General features: G+C 37.7%; 1 protein-coding gene across 1 annotated transcript; it reads left to right on the top strand.

Moving 5' to 3' along the window:
- The first annotated feature begins 201 nt into the window (after positions 1 to 201).
- Positions 202 to 20,676, top strand: LOC127647839 (rho-related GTP-binding protein RhoN-like). The gene is made up of 5 exons (XM_052132329.1): positions 202 to 891; positions 1,521 to 1,608; positions 13,023 to 13,132; positions 18,094 to 18,228; positions 20,142 to 20,676. The coding sequence occupies exons 1-5, from the start codon at positions 703 to 705 to the stop codon at positions 20,409 to 20,411; spliced, it is 792 nt and encodes a 263-aa protein (XP_051988289.1). The 5' UTR covers positions 202 to 702; the 3' UTR covers positions 20,412 to 20,676.
- Positions 20,677 to 21,099: the final 423 nt, after the last annotated feature.

The raw sequence follows: 21,099 nt of genomic DNA, 5'->3' as shown, positions 1-21,099 counted from the left end.
TATCTCTGAAAAGGTCAGATTCTAAGCTTTCAAATGATACCTCATATGCCAGATTTATGCATACGGATACTTTATCATTTTAAGCGTAAACTCCAGAGAGTTTGCATCAGATAGGAAATAGTGTTACAACTGTTCTCCGTTAAAACTGTTATGGGTCTACCCTAATGCAGAACATGCAACTTTTGTACTCCAATGTTTAAAAGAAGAGAATGAGAGAATAACAGATTTAGAAAAACAATACGTTTTAGCCTATACAGTTTTATATAGAAGGCGTATAGGTTTAAATAGCTAGTCAATTAGCCTGAAACTCCCAGAATTCATGCTATTTCCAGATTTTTCATGACCGTGAGAGTCCTATATGGGGAATTGTATTTCCATGTGGGACAAGAGCCCGAGGGATCATTTAATATGCACCATGCATGCACAACCCACAGCTGGAATGAATGAACACAGTGGATATTATCAGTATCTTTAGAAGACAACAGTAGCCTATTGAACGCAAAGAGGGAGCAGCACGACCCGCAGGCCCGGCTCGTGACGCGCGAGAGGGGTGAGACTCAGCGCGTGGTGTCACCGTGGGAACCAGGAGACTGGCTGGCGCACAGGGGAGGGGCGCGCGCCAGGGTGAGTGGACTCTTTCCCTGGCACAGACCCATCCACTCTCAGAGACAGACCGCGTGTCGCACACAGACGGTCTCTCCTATGATTCATTCATTCAGCGTTAAGAAGGACCGTTATCAGGCAGCGGATGTTCGTGAAGCGCTAGGCGGGCGGACAGTGTTGATAATGATGGAGGGACAGTGCAGTCGCTGTAAGATCGTGGTGGTCGGTGACACTCAGTGTGGGAAAACGGCGCTGCTGCATGTGTTCGCCAAGGACAGCTATCCAGAGGTGATCTGATCATATTTTAACATTATGGAAAATAAGTTACTTAATAAAGGCAATTGATGAGTGACAGCAGCTAGAGTAAATGTTTTAGCTAATATACTACTATATACTTAAAAGTTATTTTAATAATGCGATTCAAGTTCATGCAATGTTATGATGAGTTAAATTACATAATGCCCAACCGGTGGACGTAAAGGGAGAAATTTAACAAGTTAAACTCAGTGTGGCATAATGTTGATTATTAACCCCCCATCCCTTCCATATAAATATAAACATATATAAAAAAATAAAAATGGTTTACAGTGAGGTACTTATAGTGGTAGTGAATGGGGGCCAATCCATAAATGTTTCAATAATTTTCTTAATTGGTATTTATGTCTTGTTTTCCCAGTAAGAATATATACTGAAAAAATATTTGCCAGTGTGCTACAAATAAGACAAATACATTTATTTCAAAGGGATAACAAGTTTCTTTTTCCAAAATATTTAAATATTTCATCAATAATTTTTTTTACATGATGTAGCTCTGCACTGTCTATTTACTACATGTGACACCGGTAATCAAAATAAGTATATGATTGCCAGAAATGTGACTTTTTTGCTTTGACTAATTGAAAGATATTTCATTGCAGAGTTATGTGCCCACGGTGTTTGAGAATTACACAGCAAGCTTTGAGATCGACAAACACCGCATCGAGCTGAACATGTGGGACACATCAGGTGAGATCCGTTATACAGCCGTGACATCAGATCAAACAGTGGCACACTGTGTCTCAAGCACTGTGGCGTCAAACAGATTTGGCTAGTCTGAGAGTGTAAACACAGAAATCTCATGATCTGTTAAAGGGTCCAAAAGAAAATGTTACAGAAGCTGTTCTTTCATTGCTCATGCAGTTTTCAAGTATGATTTCCTTCAGTATCAACTTTAAAAATACAAACAACTAAGGCCATTTTTGACCTACAGTAAGTAAGTGATGAGTATAAAAATGACCATGGGAATGGCTCTTTGGATGCTTTTTAAGTTCCTATGCCTGTGGGAATGTTTTCTCATGCTGTTGTTGTTGGTCTGGGTTTAGCTGGGTCAAACTGTAACCCTGTCGAGAGTAAATCTTCTCTTTACAGTAACTTTAGACAAGGTCTACATTTGCTGTCCAATTAAACTCATTGCTGTCAAGGAAGAATGATTGAGACATTAAAGAGTCTGTGTGTGAATTTTCTTTGTTGGAATAGTGTGAGAGCGTGTGACACATATAACAAATCTTGGAGCCAGCCATGTCCATGCATGGATGATGTTCATTCCTGTCCCTGCTGGCAGCTGATCGCTCCCGTGGCCTTGGCTACCCCTTGTGCGTTTTTATAAAAGAAAATGAACATGATTGTTTGGTTCTCGACAGTGACTCTCTGAACTCTGCTGCTGAGCTTTGTCAAGAGTGCTTCAGACATCTCAGGCATGTGACGTCTGAACCACAAAGAGTCGGTTATCAGAACTTTCACTGCTTTGATAGAGCAATTTACAGTTGACAATACAGGGTTTATGAGACTGTGCGTATAAGAGTGGGATACAAGCCTGTTATATTGCTCTATTGTTATTGAGTTCTGGAATGTAATATAAATAGCCTTATGTGAATTCTAGCTTCTCTTCTAAGATTCCCACATGTTTTGACCTGTGAATTTCTAGGACTTTTCCATGACCTCTCCAGTGATTTGTGATGATTGTATAAGGGCTTTTCAGACAGATTCACTAAAGAATCATTTAGACCAATTTATGAACCACTTTGACTGATTCGTTGAAAAGAACTAGCTGAAAGGAACAATTCACCTTTCTCACAAATTAGACTATAGCTTGAGCACAATTTACTCTATGCAATATTAATATATATATAGCCGATGAAACATTTCTGAGCACAGCATATAAAGAACATTATTGAGCCCCTTGGAGGACAGGAAGCGAATCTATTTTCCCAAGTAGTTTTTGCATTCCCTCGGATTAGTTTTGCTTTACCTCACAAAAAGTTTTGTGTTCTGCACAGCCTGATCTCTTGAAAATAGTATGAAAATAGACTGTGGCAATATAGTTGCAAAATAAAATAAGGTTAATGCTCTATGGAGTTTTCTATGGAGTTTTAAATGAGTCGCCTTCGGCTTGCTCACTGGGATTGTAAATACAATTATTATTGAATTATTCATTTTTAAACACAATTCAAAATCATATTTTATCCAATCACACAATGATGACTCATTGACATTATAGACATTACAGTTTTATCTTCTGTTAATGCCTGTTTTTCTGTAAAGCTGCCTTGAAATGATGTGTGTTGTGTAAGGCGCTATACAAATAAAATTGACTTGACATAACCTACCTCCCTACTCTTTAACCGAAACCTAACCGATAGTGTCAAACATGTGAGATGATAGAGCATTAACCATAAAAAACTTTTTTTTCCTAGTTTTAAATAAACAAAACTGACATCCCTACCCTAAATCCTACATCTAATCCTAACCAATAGTGTCATAAAAGCAAATATGAGGTTAACAAACATACATCCTAACACTAAACCCCTCACCTAAACCTAACAATTAGTGTTATGCGGCCCACGTGCGTCTCTCTTGAACCGGCGTCTCCGGCTGCCCCTTATCTCGCTCTCCCGCTGATCAGCTGATTCAGCACCGGCCGTGCTCCATCATGGCCTGGCCCAACCCTCCTCCTCATCACATAGTTATAATAACGTTATGCTATGAGACCAGGTTGGTTCCACAGTAGTTTGTGTTCCCTTGCAATACGTTTTCCATTTTCACACATTTCTTTTGGGTTCCCTTTAGGGGGAAGGGTGTTGGCAGAATGATTATAATTATTAAAATAGGTTGGTTTTCCTGTATTACTACTAAAGTGTGGTTAAAATATATTAACTCTGGTAAAACTACATGGTTATGGTTTTACTATAGTTTTACTACAGACACAAAAGTTGAACTATACAGTAGCTTCTGTAGTACAACCATAGTAAATTTTGTGGTTACAATGGTTTTACTGCAAATACCATATGTGACACCACATCAGAGTTTGTGTGTGGAGATGGGGAGCAGTGACACACTTCAGGGAAGGCTTTTCATTTCTTTGCCTTTGTGTGCAGCGTATGCAATCTTTTTAATGTTTTCACTCAGTTCAACATGCACTCCCAAAATAAACAAAAACTTCTTCACAATACTCGACAGATTCTACACTCAATGTAAAAAGACGCCAACGCTGCACTCTCGTTCTCTCTCTCTCTTCTCTGTGGTGTTCATCTATTTTAAGGGCTCTCTCCGCTATCACTGTAATGAGAAACAGCTGTTAGAAACCATGTCAACCATCTGGACGAGCCACACTACTCCCTCTCTCCCACAAACAGACACATGACCACGCCTCCATCACCACACCCCAGTTCAACTCTTTTAACTGCAGTAGAACCATGGTTAATGTTCATAAGGGATGAGTAAAGGTACAGTATTGCAAGGGAATGCAAAAATTACTGGCAGGGAACACAAAGTATTGCAAGCGAATGTGAAACAAAACAATTTCAGAAAATAAATTCCCTCCCGATCCTCAATGGGACTATAGAAATTTCAATTACTTTTCCAGGTATGGATAACACAATTTTAAAGAGGCCCTATTACATGTTTTGGGATTTTACCTTTCCTTTAGTGTGTAATATAGCTGATTGTGCATGTACAATTCTGCAATGTTACAAAGCACAAAGTCCACCCCAAAGGGAGTTACTCTCTCCCACAGAAAACACTGCTCCTGAACTGCCTGAAACGCCTGGTTTGCAGGCCAGTCATTACTTCCGTGACATAGCTACATCACTATGTAACACATTTGCATAATGCCCGCCTCAGGAATGCGCTGCTCAGGAAGACTTGGGAGCTGAAACTCGGTTATGGTAAGGGATATTGCATTTCTGACACACACTCTAAGCTGTTGACCAATCACAACAGACTGGGCCAGCTGACCAATCAGATCAGACTGGTCTTTTCAGAAAGGGGGATTTAAAGAGACAGGAGCTACAATAAAGCATTTCAAACAGAGGGTGAAAAGAGGTGCTGCAGCAATGCACAGTATGAGACAGTTTTTGAACATTAAAGCATGTAAACAAATTCTAGTAGCCCCCAAAATGAAATATGAACCTGTAATTCCCTATTATTTTCAGGTTTTCCACGACAGTGAAACCTTGTCTATGAAACAAACCAACAAGTTAGCTAGACCTCAAGCCATGTCTATGTTCACAGCTGAGACTGTGTGTTTGGACATCACTGTCAGGGTGGATTTTTAGCACACTGGTAAAGCTACACCCCTGGTGACACTAACCCACCCTGACACACACTTCAGGGTTTCTTCAGCAAGTGTGACCCATAAATCCCTCACTCTAGGCATCTGCATGTTTCCCCACCCTGCAATAAAAGTCATTTATGGGGATTTCTTTTCTTGCCTTCTTCCCAAGAAAAGTTCCTATGGGAATGTTTTCCTCGCTGCTGCTGCTGCTGTTGTTGTTGGTCTGTAAGGTTTAGCTGGGTCAGACTGTAACCTTGTCGAGGGTAAATTTACCATAAGCTCTCTCATACCAGAGTCTGGGACACAAGACTCCATGTTTCAGAATGGGCCACTGAATGAACTCCATGAAGTTCAACTGGTTATAAACTCTTTTATGTTTAAAAATAAGCCCTCTTCACAAGTCTGGCACCCAGAGGCCTTTGTGTGCAAAAGTAAATTCATATTTAGATTTATTTTAGTGGCCTAGAGTATCTTACCAAAGTGATCAACAAAAAATGAAATGTTTAAATTGGTCTGACAGATGTTCCTTGTTGGTGCAATTAGACATAAGGGCAAATAAAATAAAAGTGTGTAGATACTAAACTGAAGCATTTTCCCAATATATTGTCATATGCATTAGCATTAAAGGTGCTTTGTATAAATTCTGCATCTCTAGCACCATTGCAGACATAATGGCTACGCTTGGAATAGTTTACAACCATACTATTCTTACCAGCTCAGCAGTATAGAGTATTTTCTGTATATTGTGCACCGGAGTATGAAAATGTTCCGTATACACAGATGTCCTACTTTATTTGTCAAAGTGTGCAGCATACAACAGAGCGCACAGCACGCAATACTGCATCCCACAACGTAATGTACTTGACATGACCTTCCATTTCTAGTGTGATGAATTAAGATCAAGCCAGAAGTAAGATCAGTTGTGATTTCTTACATCTCATTATTTCAAGTAATGCTTTCAGGATGAATATTACTGAATTGTCCAATCAGGTATCGCTTTCCTCATGAATTTAAATATCTCATCCCTTCCATCAAACATTTTAGAAATTCGCTAACTGGACGTGATGAGGTCATGTGACAAAATGTAGCATCCTACTGTTAGAAATATTTTGGTATATTAAATAATAGGGGTAAATAAATAATAAACATGTAAAATGGTAAGAAATGGGAGCATACAACAATTGTGGGCATTTACCGCTGATGAATCCAGTGCTGGATGAGTGGCTTTTTGATGACTGATCAGAAATGAGGAATGAGACTGTTGAATGGCTGATATGGTCCCTTTGCTTCATTGTGTGTGCTTTGTTGTACATGCTTTCTTCAGACTTGTTGACAATAGTCCACTAACAATTGAAGTCAATGGGACAGTAGGTGAACGTTTGACTCTTACACTTCCATTGTAATCGTGCAACTATCTGTGCATTTGTTTTGCTTTGCTTTAATAAACTATAGAGATTAGTCTTAGGTTTTTTTCTGTGGTAATTGACAGCATGCCACAGATGCTGAACAATAGCATACATTGATAGTTCACCCCAAAATGTTATTAATTATTCATTCACCCCACCCTTTTTTCCGTGGAACACAAAAGGAGATGTTAGGCAGAATGACAGTCTCAGTCAAAATTCCCTTTCATTTCATGAAAAAAAGAGCAACATTCTACACAATTTCTCTTGTGGTCCTCGGAAGAAATTACATTATAGTGATTAATTGACAACAGAAATAAAATGTTTAGGTGAACTATCCCTTTAAGTTTCATTTAACATAGAACATGATTTTAAGTATCTCTACAGTATATCTGCATTTACAAATGTGTTTTCTGACAACATAAACTCCTGCTTTACTGTTTAACCTTTTTCAAATCTCCCTAAGATCTGTTGATATATGTGAAAATGCAAACAAACACATCAAAATAAACACACAGGTAATCGTTTGTGTTTGTGATTCATCTAAATGTGGTGTGTGTGTCAAAGTACATGAGAGAATATGTGTGGTGATGCTGAGGTAACCAACACCGTTGTGCTGAAGGCTGCATTTACAACAATCTCTAATGATATCCCATAGAGTTCTGCTTTACACGCAGACACACACACACACACACACACACACACACACACACACAAACTTGTTTTTATATCATTGTGGGGACTCTCCATAGACTTCCATATATGTTTTGGATTTTTTTACATATCTAACGATAATTTATATCCCCTAACCCTACCCCTAAACCTAACACTCACAGAAACCTATTATATATTTTAAAAAACATAATGTAGTATGTTTAATAAGCCATTTCCCTCGTGGACTGCTGGCTGGGCCCCACAAGCTAGGTGATCTCAGATTTTACTATCCTTGTGGGGACATTTGGTCCCCACAATGGAGTATAAACATATACACAAACACACAAACACACACACAGACACACAGACACAGACACACACACACACACACACACACACACACACACACACACACACACACACACACACGCGCACAGCTGGCGAGAGGTGAACCCAGGAACTAGATGGGAGTATGTTTACTGCCAAAGATTCAGGTCAGCGTTTCACACGGACATACTGTTCTTAAAAAGATACAAATTATGTCTAGTACTACAGAAGTAATCACAGTAATCACGGCTCGAACACAACACACACACACACACACACACACATATGCAAAAAAACCCAGCTGAGAACTCAAGCAGTGATGTTTAACACCCACTACAAACAAGACATGAACTAAATGGTTATTGATGTGATTATCAGAGGAACCAAGAATGACGAGGTTTTCAAACAGCTAACTGGAAAAACAGACAAAAAAACAAACAAATAAAAAAGCCAACAGTTAAGAAATGAGAATACACACATACACACACATAGATGTTGGGAGGAGGAGCAGCTGAGAGTTAACACAATGTGCGTGTGTCTCTTTGTGTGTATTGGGTGATTTATGAGGACAATTTTTTTTAGGTTACAAACTGGTAATTACAAGGGTGTTATGCTATAAATATGGTTTATGAGGACATTTCTAGTGTCCCTGTAATTCAAATTGCTTAAAAAACAAACAAAACAATATTTTATTGAAAATGTTAAAATGCAGGATGTTTTTTGTGAGGGTTAGGTTGAAGGTTAGGGGATAGAATATATCGTCTACTGTCTTCGTACAGTATAAAAATCATTATGTCTATGGAGAGTCCTCATAAGGATAGCTGAACCAGTGTGTGTGTGTGTGTGTGTGTGTGTGTGTGTGTGTGTGTGATTTAGAAGCTGTTAAATAGGGAACTGAAAATTATTTTGGCATTCCTTTTCCGTTTGACTTGTGCATACAAACTAGGAGATATACAGTGCCCCCAAAAAGTATTACACCTACACCACACTTAAAAATGTATGAATGTCTTTGCGTTATATAACTAAATAATATCAAACCAAGTGGAGTATATTTCAGGGCCCCCGCTAAAATTCACGGGGCCTTGGATCAAATCTTTTTGGTTGTGTCCCTTCGTTCCCAAACATTTTTAAACAAAGAATTTTATATGTTTGTTGGGATTTAAATGATAAAATAGTATGTTTAAAAATGAAGACACCAAAAAAATGTACACTCTCTGTTTGTCAAACTGTGAGGAACATCAAATGCAATTAAATTTTTTTACATGTGACTTAAAGGGATAGTTAACCCAAAAATTCTGTCATCATTTACTCACCCTTAAAGTTTTTAAAACTCATATGACTTACTTTCTTTTGTGGACCACAACTGTTGCTGTTAGACTGAATGTTGACCTCAGTCACCATTTACTTTCATTGTATCCAAAAATATTTAATGAAAGTGAAAGGTGACTAAAGGCCCGGGAATACTTTGTTTTTCTCTGTTCTGGATCAGATCGTGCCCGGCCGACCAACGAATACGAATGATACTCTTTTAGTACAGTCAATGGCCGGCGCTTGCCATGACGAAGCACACAGACGAGGAACACGTCCGCAGGTCAAGAAAATCTGGGCTGATGATGAAATTTGCGTCATGCATACTGTGCGCGGAGTGAACAGCAACACGGACGACCTAAAGTACCCTCAGGCCTTTAGATTAACATTATGCCTTAACGTCCTTTTGTCATCCAGTTTCAAAACAACATAAGGGTGAATAAATGACAACACAATAACTATCCCTTTAAAGGGATAGTTGACCCAAAAATATAAATTCTGTGATCATTTACTCGACCTTATGCCATCCCAGATGTGTATGACTTTCTTCTGTTGAACACAAATTTCTATCTTGCTGACCATCTTTCCTTGGCTGTTGTTGATAGACCTGCTAGAGGGGATTATGGGACGTGCAGCTCATTGGGTGGCTCTCCTGAGGCCGGCCTACAATAAACAATAGCTTTGATCAAAACTTCAAACACTCATTGTCACTCTCACACTTGCTCTCACTCGATCTCTCTCTCAATCTATCTCTGGATTTGTGTCCTCACTCAAGGGAATGGACAGCAGAGTGAGAGACGAATGCAGAGTTAAAGAGAGGAGATGAGCAAAGACAGAGGGGATGCCATTTTTAGACAGTGGCAGTTCACAACTAGTTTCACAGTATGTTTGCTGTACATATAGTATGTGAATTTTGTATATGCATGAAACATCCGAATGATCCGTTTGCATATTTGATTGACGAAAATGGCATCAAACTCTGTAGTGTCATTTGCATGCTGTCATTGGCAATTTTTTATTAAAGACTTGCATTTTCAAAAATGTTACCCTAAGGATTTTTAGTTTGCTGATCACCTTGCTTATGGTCCTGTACATACCTTGTTCCTCTCTCATCATTTACTCACCATTATGCCATTTGAACCTTCTTTCTTCTTCTTCGGTGCATAAATTGAGATTTTTGGATGTAGAAAGTATGTGGCAATATCCAAATAATGCAAGTCAATGAGAACCAACACTTCCAAGCTCCAGAAAGGACATAAAGGTAGCATAAAGTTAGTCCATATGACTTGTGTGGTTTCATCCATGGGTGTGTCTCAATCAGCTCCCTAGTTCAGTAGTCAGTGCACTGATCAGTGAGTTAGCCATTTCTAGGGCTTTCTCAATCGCAAAATCCCACAATACCCTGTAAAAACCAGAGAGCATCGTTGCTCACTATGTGTCAGGCCCTCATCAGTCTCTGCTCCCTCTCTTCCCCGCTCCAACTCTCCCGATTACTAATTACGGTCACCTGATCTCCATTAGTCATGTCATCTAGAACACTATAAATACTCACTTCAGGCACTCATTCATTGTCTAGTCTCATTTGGACTCCTCATGTGTTTGCCATACCTCCTTGTGAATGTTCTAGAAGATCATCCTTTGTATTATACACACCCCTTGTCTTCTAATGCAATACAATCGATTTGGATTGAGAATAGACCTAAATTTAACTCATTATTCACTATAAATCTTGATATTCTTTTATGATCCACAGAAGAAAGTCATACGAGTTCGAGATGGCATAAGGGTGACTAAATGAGAGAATTATCATTTTTGGCTGAACTATTCTTTTAATCTTATGGCTTAGTTCATACGGAGCTTTAAAACTGAACATTTCCGGTAATGTTACAACATCTAATTCCAGGCAGCTTCTGGGTATTTCTAAAAAGACTTTTATTTTCCGCAAAACTCTGTATGTGTGAAATCGCCTAATATCATTAATATATTTCACAATTTATTGAACATGTCTGTTTCTGCATTCTTTTGTGTTCTTACCTACTCGTGGACTCGTTCTACGTCATTATCCACTGCCAAAGTTTAATTCCAATAGTCAAAGCGCAAGTACCAAGAAACACATAAAATTACCCGGAGGTGTTCCTGATCAGGCCGACTATCGAGGCTGCATCGGATGGTGACTTGTGGGCAATAACACGCTACTACGATGAAAGACAAAGGACATTTATTGTAGTGTTTTCCCTCAAGAGTCTGACAGCATGTGAGAGTTGTTATATTCCGTCAACTATGTAAGGTATTATGTACAGTAAGCCAGTTGTTATTGCACAATAAACTCCAAAAGGGTGACCAGGACCCAAAGCGAAGGGGTTTTGTATCACCGTGAAGGGGTTTATTTTGCAGTAACATCCGTCTCACTGAACATTATCCAGCTTATTACACGGCTACTAACCAAATAAATTAATGCATGGACATATGATATTGATTTGCGTTGAAATTATGTAATTTGAGAGGAAATTGCCGAACAGCTGAAATCAACCTCCTTTGGAGCTTTGGAGTTCTGCTGATGCTTATTTTGTGAAAATGACCATCTGACTGCTCATTATTCAGCCTATTACAAAACTACATGCCTAATAAACAAATTCAAAGATGAGCGGTCTTATGCATGGAGGTGCGGTTGTTACAGAGCTATTGACCAATCAGAATCGAGTATTCAAGAGAGCCACATATTAATATTTGTTAATAATCCAATAAACACATGAAAAAACAAGTGTTAACAGACTTTATTCTTTTAACATATCACTAGTCCTCCAAAACCTCACTGGTGTGATAATTCCAGTATTTCTTTCATTGGGTACAAATGTGCTGGGGGTCTGGGATGGTCAATTGCGCAACAGGAAGATCACAGCACATCTCAAAGCTTGCAATGGATGTGTCCTACGTATTCCTCAGTTCGTACAAAGTCTATTGAGCAAAGTCAGGTCAATCTGCGGCCATCTTTGGAATGCTCCCGGGCAGCTATTTTCTATGTAAACAAGCAGCATACAAGTGCAGCTCCAATGTACTTAAATGGGGAGAGACAGAAATCTAAAAAACGGTTGGTCAAGATTACAATAAAAGAACTTCAAATCAGCAGTAAAATCTGACAAAACTGGTATCATAAATTGTGCTTCTTTACCTCAGATTACACAAAAAAATCTCAGCTTGTATAGCTAATGCGCATGCATGTTCTTGAGTTGATTGACAGGTGATGTCTGTATCTAAAAGGTGATTGGCTTGTTTGCCTTTAGGGTGGGACTTCCTTTTTACAGTACATCCGTTGACCATTGACTATTCCAATTTCTCCCATTCGTTTAATAGAAGTGACCCATCTCTGTTAAATAGTTTCTGGTTCAACCTTCCAAGGTAGCTTGGCAAGACTGGTCTTTGTAAGAAGGCCGTTCTCTGCGCCCTTTGCATTGAGAAACACCCCATGTCTTTGATCATATTGAAGTTGCCACCATTGTATAAAAAAGTGATTTTACCATGGGTAAGGTGTGTTTTAGGCACAACATGTAATGCACAATTTTCTTTCAACAAAAATGTGTTAACTGTTGATTAAATAACTGCTATGAAAGGTCAAGTCAAGTGTGTTGCATTATGGGACAGTATTCTGTACAGTCAGTGTACTTTGGTTGTATACTGCTATATTTTGACAAATGTAGGAAGTCATTTGGGTATTCCATGCATACAGAAAATGAGTATACTGTGAACAGTACACATACAATATACTGCAGAAACAGTAAGAGTAGTATTTTAGTATGCTATTCCGTATAAGGCCAAAGAGAATAACAAAAGTATTTATTCTCCATATATCTGCCTCTCTTTGTCTTGAGGTGGAATTAAAGTGAACTCTTCCTCCTGCTCAGGCCCTCACCACAGGAGCAACAACAATCTTTAATATCATCTATCCTGCTGTTTGACCCTGTGTATATAATTTGTGTGCCACAGCATTTGTGAGCACCACTAGCACCGGTTTGCTCTTTGAGTTGAGGATCAATGTTATCATAATGAAGTGTTTTCATCCTGACCCCTCACTGTGTTTGTTTGTGTGTGTGTGTGTGTGTGTGTGTGTGTGTGTGTGTGTGTGCTCGTGTGTTCTGCAGGATCCTCGTATTATGATAATGTACGGCCTCTGGCGTATCCTGACTCTGATGCTGTGCTCATCTGTTTTGATATCAGCAGACCAGAGACCTTGGACAGCATCCCTAAGAAGGTCAGACTCTCCTCTCACTTCCTTGCCTCTCTTTTAATCTTCTCTGCTTTGCTTTCCTTCCCTCTGTTTTCTTCTCCTCTCATAATGAGACGAAAACATCACCATTGTTAAAGGGTAGGATATTCAATGTATACGTGTGACAGTGCATTTTAGAATGACAATGTGAACTTTTAGTTATAAACACGCACACATTCTTGCCGCATTAGTGCCCCGCTCTGAAAACACAATATAACTGTTGACTAAGAGAAGTTTTTGTTTGTAGTTGTTTTTTTTTTTTTTGCAGTGGGAGGGTGACGGCATAGTGGATTTACGCAAAAACACAAGCTTTATCTGAACACAGATGTCAACAATTTTGTGGTGTTGAGGGTGTGAGTCTAGTGCTGAAGGGGTTGAATGTGCGAATCAGTTTTGAGTCTATATATGTTTGCATCTGACTTGTAAAAATGAGATATTCCCATGAGGTAGGGATAGGCGTGACGAGTATGATGTATGTAAAATTAAGTATGAGTAATTTCATATCATGGTATATATGTAACCGGCTTCAGATCTGAATCTGACCCAGAAACACATCATTACATCAACACATCACATCAACAGCATTAAGATAAAAAGGAAAGTCTTGGCCAACATTTTTATGATTATTTCTTTATTTGGAGTAGAAAATTAAATATTAATTAGAAAGCTTTTTACTTCAGTGCTTGAAACTCAAAATGTGTTTTTTTGGGGGGATCAAAGTGACTCAAAACTATGGACTAGGTCACAGTATCATGAGCAGTTGAATGGTTACCATTACCATAGCGTTCGCCTTTTATATATTGTAAATCAAGCTGGGTAAAAATATAGATTTTCCGATCAATCACAATCTTTGTTTGAAAGGTCCTGATATTGATTCTTAAAATCCCAAGATCGATCTTTTATTTTTACTTTAAAGATCAGTTTTGGTTGTGTTGATTATTGTAGGCCTTCTGTATCTATTAAAAAAGCCATTGAATTGTATAGTTTGTGACCTCTGGCAAATGTACTAGTTAGTAGTTCCTCTGTATAATTTACAGCATAAGCTGAGAGAGAATTTTTTTTATGTAAGCAAAATGGGCATTAAAACTGAAATATACCCACATGAACCAGAATTAGAGCTGAGTATTGATACAGATTTCCCAATTGGATTATATTCCAATTTACAGCTCTCGATTCGATTCGATTTAGATTCTGATTCAATTCGATTTTGATTTATGTGGGTATATTTCTGTTATAATGTCAATTTTTCTTACACATAAAATAAATTCTCTCTCTGCTTTTACTGTTAATTATACAGGGGACCTTCTAGTTAAATTACAAAAATATGTATTTAAAGAATTAACCAAAGACATTTTTTTTAACAGATAAATCCTATTTTATCATTAGTTTATCATTTGTCACATTTTAGCTTTTTAAAAATGTACAAATCCATCAATAAATGTGATGTCTTGAAACTACATAAATTGTACAGGACTGTGCAAAAGTTTTAGGCACAAAAAAGTTGTATAGTGAGGATGTCTTCAAAAATAATATCATAAATAGTTTTTATTTATCAATTAATGTCATACAAAGTCCAGTAAACATAAAAAAGCTAAATCAATGTTTGGTGTGGCCACCTTTGCCTTCAAAACAGCCCCAATTCCCTGGGTACACCTGGACACAGTTTTTCTTGGTTGTTGGCAGACAGGACGTTCCAAGCTTCTTGGAGAATTCACCACAGTTCTTTCTATATATTTCTGCTTTCTCAGTTGCTTCTGTCTCTTCATGTAATCTCAGACTGACTCGATGTTCATTGTGGGGTTTTGTGGGGGCCATGATCTTGCAGGGCTCCCTGTTCTTCTATTCTAATCTTTTCTATTTGCAAAAGAAATGTTTTTGAGTCTAAAATGTATATTGCCTATTGACACACTAAAGCTGAAGATATAAATAACCATCTTAGAAAAATGTTTTTGTTAAACATCTAAGACTTTTGCACAGTGCTTTATATACATATAGTTACATGTTTATTGTTTACATGCATCATTTGTACTACTTACAAGTATTTGATTTGTAGAACATGCTAAATACTGTCTGTTACTGTCTCTTTAAGATTACTGTTGTAGAGTTTTTCTGGTGCATCTTCACAAAACCAACAAGGTGCTTGGAAAAAGAAAGAAGACTCAAATTGAAAAGCTCTGGATAATAATTCAAACTTTATTTTGCCAAAGCATTTCGGCATCTAAGCCTTCATCAGGGTTAAAAAACAAATACATGTGGATAAAATAATTTTTCAAATACTACAAGGCAGAGTACAAATGAATAAACAACCAATCAATGGGCTAGAATGAAATCATATGGTATAGTATCTTCCAGTTATATCACTGTGAGAAAAAAACATATGATTAATTTTATCTTCTTGTAAATTGTAAAAAATGTTCTCATCTAATAAAATTAAATAAAAACAAACATTTTGAAAAATACATTAACAACTGTAATATGCATAAAATAATTATAAACAGAGTTGATAAAATTAGAAATGTAAAATAATTGAAAAATTCATGAGAATTCTTTAAAACCAATTCTTCATTCATCCCTTCTGGGAACAGATTCTTTAAAAAGTCAGCAGTTCAATAAAGAGCGTCTGTAACGTTTAGCAGGAACAGCACGTAGATGAAAAGAACCCAAGTGCAGATTAATTGCATAAAATGAGATCCAAAACCATGACAAAACTGTGATGTAAGTCTGCCAAACAAAAACCCTTTCAAAAGTTAACCATGGTAACCATTGCTTCTGCCATAATATTCATTTGAAAGTGTTTTTGTTTGGCATGCTTACACCCCTAAAACTATCAATATTCTCTCATTTATAACTAGAGCTGGGTATCGATACAGCTATTCTGGTTTGGTTTGATTTGATTTGATTAAACAAGTTATTGTTACTGCAATAAATTGTGGTCGCTTGGTATTACCCCCATTAAAAAAAAGGATATTCTGAACGCTTCTTAAACTGTTTGAAGGAGATACATAATTAAATGATTATTAATTTACAGCCATATGATATTTTGGTGGACATTTAAATACATGTAAAAATGTAAATTATGGTTACCATGGTAAATGCCGGTAGGGGAAATTCACACCACCCCATTAATTACATTGACAGAGAGAGAGATGACGTAATGATTTCAAATTCCTCTCCAAATGTCTTTCATCTTGGAAATCCATCCTGATAGGCATTTCATAACCTCTAACCTCTCACTGTTCCTCTGGTGTCCCTGCACATTGACATTTTTTTTTTCACCAATGACTACAGCATCTCACCTCTGATCCCTCCCACGGCTGAGGCCACAGGGGCGGAGCACAAGCCTGATGTGGAATGCTGAAAGGCCGGTGGAGGCCTCTGATTGGCCAATGAAGGGTGGCATTTAAGGTTAAAGATCACAGTGTTGTTCTGATGGATGGCTGAACACATTCAGAAGCTGTGAAATGGTGCCATAGCTGACATAGTTGAACCTTAGCAGAGGCCAGTGGACTACACACACAAACGCCCATGCATTCTCACACACAGCCCGTTTGAACAACTGGCTCTGGCTGGTTCTGCTTTAGCAGGAATGCTTCTGATAAGGGCTTATTGTGGTCATTCTGATCCACACTGGCTATAAGAGGAATGTGGCGCTGTCGTTGTTTGCTATAATGTATAGTAATTAGGTATGAACACTGTATGATTTAGTTTGGATGGGCATGAATGTGAATATTTGTAACAAATCAGACAAGACCTGGCCAATTTGCTTCCCTCATCCTCTTACTCTCTCACACATATCTACTTTACATTTAATCATTTAGCAGATGCTTTTATGCAAAGCAGCTTACATTTGGTCATTTGTAAGTACAGTACATTATGCACTAGTGCACATACATTTCTTTGGTAACACTTTCTATGAAGCCCATTTTTATAATGCATTGTAAAGGCATTTGTTACGGAATCAAGAATGGCAAAGGAGGAATCTGGGACCGGCTTGACACAGCACTTAGACAATTATTGCGCATAAACTTTTCAGTGTAACACAATAAGGCTTTCCAGCCATAACACTCAATGCACATGCTGCTTTTCAGCAGACACGTTTAACATAAATACACAAACATAAAAACATTGCTTCATGCGTCTCTCCTCACTGCCGTCTGACTCGCTCTTAAAACCCATCTCCACTCTCACTGCAATTACAGCTGTTAGAGACAATCATTGCCAGGTGATGATCCTTACTGTTCTCACCTCCTGATCTCGCTCTCCCTTCACAAGCCGGCGCTCAACCATGCCTCCACCACCACATCATTATTCATGCTTTATACTGCATTCATAATGCCTCATAATACAACCTTACAATAAGTTTTATCTTCTCATAAATAATTATAACTACAGTTATAGTACATTATAAGACTTCCCCTATTCATAGTTATACTTAAAGAGTATAATGCATTATAACACAAGCAACATCCAATTTTAATGCACAAGAAGCTAATAAAGTTAATCGTATAAGTGCTGTCAAACCAGCTTAGTGTAAACAGTCAAAAGGCTATATGGTATGATCATATTAAGTGGTCTTTGCCTGCTTTAAGTAAAGTTACAAAAGTCATAACATACTGTAAGTCATAGCATAAACTTAAAACATATAATACATTACAAGTCAAATGTATACAATGGAAGTTACATATAAAATAATTCTCCAAATAAGATGCACAAACATTAAAGTTTATTGAATAAAGTCCATAGAACCAGTTTGATTTTTTTGGTTTGTTTACACCCAAGACTTTTAAGAGAGATTTTCTGATATATTTTAAGCTTTACAAGTGTTTTGGTAATATCTCAATTTACATCGAATGGGTGGACATTAATAATGCATTATAATGACTTTACAATGCATTATAAATATGGGCTTCATAGAAAGTGTTACCATCTTTCTTTCTTTCTTTCAGTGGCAGGTAGAGGCTCAGGAGTATTGTCCTAATGCGAAGTTGGTGTTGGTTGGCTGTAAGCTGGATATGAGAACAGATGTCAGCACCTTACGAGAACTGTCCAAACAGAGGCTCATACCAGTTACACATGAACAGGTGAGCATACACCCATACACACAGGGGACTGTAATATGAAGAAAAAGAGAGTGTGGTTAAAATGTGCTTTTTACCCCACCACCACACACACATGCACAAAAAAAACCCACAAAGGTATCAGCATTGGGATTTACAGGATGTGGTTAGCATAGTAAACGAATGCAAGTAAAGAGGCATGGTACTGTACACAGGCACACAGAAACTGATGACGCAAGTCTTCTACACTGACTCAATATAATCAGTATTTCGAAACACACACACACACACACACACACACACACACACACACACACACACACACACACACACACACACACACACACACACACACAAATGTATGCGATTTTAAATGAGGTTTAGAGGAGTGTTCCGGATTCAATTCAAGTTAAGCTTATTGAACAGAATTTTCTGCATAATGTTGATTTCCACCGTTGCCTATACCATGAAGCTCACTCACCAAGCTCGGGTTACAGGATTGGTTACAAATTGACAAAACCAAACCAATCCAATCAGGCTTTACTGGTACCATGATGCTGCTCATAGACCTTCTCTATCGACTCAGGCTTTGTTCCTGAGTTTAAGATTTGTTCACGTGCTCGTGCACATGAATGAATGACGATTGCAGCGAACAGCCAATCAACATGGAGAGAAAGAGCGCGATTGAGATTCAATTCTCGCGAGAGTCGGCAGGATTTATCTCTCCACTGAAAGCCAATCATTATGAAAATATGAAGAATTTAAATATATTTAATCAGCACAGCAGGAGATTGTTATAAAACTTAAATCTAATTTACACTGCACATTAGATCACGGAGGATTAAATCATGATGATTTACACAGCGCCAGGGATCACTGTACAGTTTTAAGATATAGAAATTAAAGACATTTACACAGCAATAAGAAACACCGCGGCTGCTGCAAGAGCTTAAGTGGACTGCTGGAAAAAAAATCTGAATGTGATAAAAATATAAAACAGCTGTTATATCAATGTGTATGTGAATTCATAAATGTCCACAATAAGAACACATGTAATTATTCATTTTAAAAGCTTAAAAACCAAAAAGCTTAATATCATTTAAACTATTATAATTAATATAGGCTATTAAATAAATACAAATGAGCACTTGGAATACTGAATGCAATAATTAGTATGCAATGCCAACATTGGAAAAATCATGGAAAGGCATTTTGCTCTTTCCTAAAAAATTTAATTGGGATATTACATTGCACTAGATTAAAAACACATTATGTGTTTAAAATATATCATGTTATTTAAAATACCTTACCAATTAGAGACAACGATATGCTGCTAAAAATCCCGTCCATTTTAGGATTCACACAATGTGTTATGGATTAAGTTTAAAATGAAATTTTTTCAGTTTAATAAAAATCAAACAATGGTGTGGGTTTATTTATTTGACACATTTTCGAATATGTGATTTTGGTGCCATTTTCAGAATGAAAAGCTAAATGTTTTGGCATGGAAATTAGCTTTCAAGTCATGGAAATGTATTGGTTGAAAAGAGTGGGAAACCAATGCATAGTCCATTTTATGTGTTTTGTCATTTTAGCTTCATTGCATTTCATCTTATAAGGTCCTGTGCTGTGACAAATGTACAAATATTTCATAAAGTCTCTCAGTTAATAGAGCTCATAAAATCTGCATGTTCATAAAAGAATTAGAAAAAGGGACTGTTTAAAATAGTTTTAGATTAAATATATAAAATGTCACACTACTGTCGCTACTTGTGTCTGAGCCTTTTTTGTAAGCAAGTGTGTGCGCGCGCACAGTTAGTTCATGAATGCACTTTAATAATCTCGGCCTCTCTCCATATTTATATCCATCTATCCTTTTCTGTCTCTCGCATTCTCACTCTCACATTCACGATCCACAATTCCTTTCTTCCTTCTAGGGGAGTCTACGAGCGCGTGAGTTGGGCGCAGTTGCGTATGTGGAGTGTTCGTCCCGTATGTGCGTGAACAGCGTCCGAGACGTCTTTCACATCACCACGCTCGTGTCTGTCAGACGTGGCCCCGCCCCAAGCCTTAAGCGAAGCTCATCACGCCGCACTCTCAAGCGCATATCTAATCAGCCTCTACTGCCAGTCAGCTCGGAAGCCACACCCCTTGAACCAGCCCCTACCCTCAGGGAGGACAGAGCCAAGAGCTGCACAATCATGTAGACTCAAATGCACGCACAGTCACAGTGGTGTGTATGAATTGAGAAGATATGTGCAGAAAACAGACTGATTCTCTGTATTTACGGGACATTAAGGGTCATATTTTCTTTTTCATATATGGCCTATAGGACTGTACAGAACAGTGTGAATATATAATACAGAGGAGTTCTATTTATTAACTCTTACTTTGCTTTTATTTTTGTCATTGTGGTTTATGTAGCACACCTAAGTGTCACAAAGTGTGTAAAGCACAAGTAAAATAAAAAATTATTTGGAATATTATGTGTTGAATATTAACTTTGATGTGATTACCATATTTTTATATAATGGTACAGTGTTTTTAAAATGTACTATACCACATGTCTAAAAACATGTCAACATTGAAGTAATTGGTACTTTTTAGTGCTGTTTTCGTTTTGTTTTTGTAATGTAATTTTTTCATTCTCATTTCCCATTTGGGACACACAATGATTGGCTTTAGCATAAAAAAACAAAGACATCTGTGACTTTTGCTGTAGGCTCTTTTACATATATGACAGAACAATCAGTCATGCTAATGTGACAAAAAAACAAAACACATTCACACTATAATGAAACACCAATGCAAATCCTGTGAATGATCTCAGGAATTACGGATTGTCATTTAAAATTTAAACGGTTTAAAATCACAAGGATTCAAGTTTTCCTTGAT

This window comes from Xyrauchen texanus, chromosome 8, assembly GCF_025860055.1.
Source record: "Xyrauchen texanus isolate HMW12.3.18 chromosome 8, RBS_HiC_50CHRs, whole genome shotgun sequence".
NCBI lineage: Eukaryota > Metazoa > Chordata > Actinopteri > Cypriniformes > Catostomidae > Xyrauchen > Xyrauchen texanus.
Note: the sequence above shows the minus strand (reverse complement) of the source record. Positions and strands in the feature narration are given on the sequence as shown.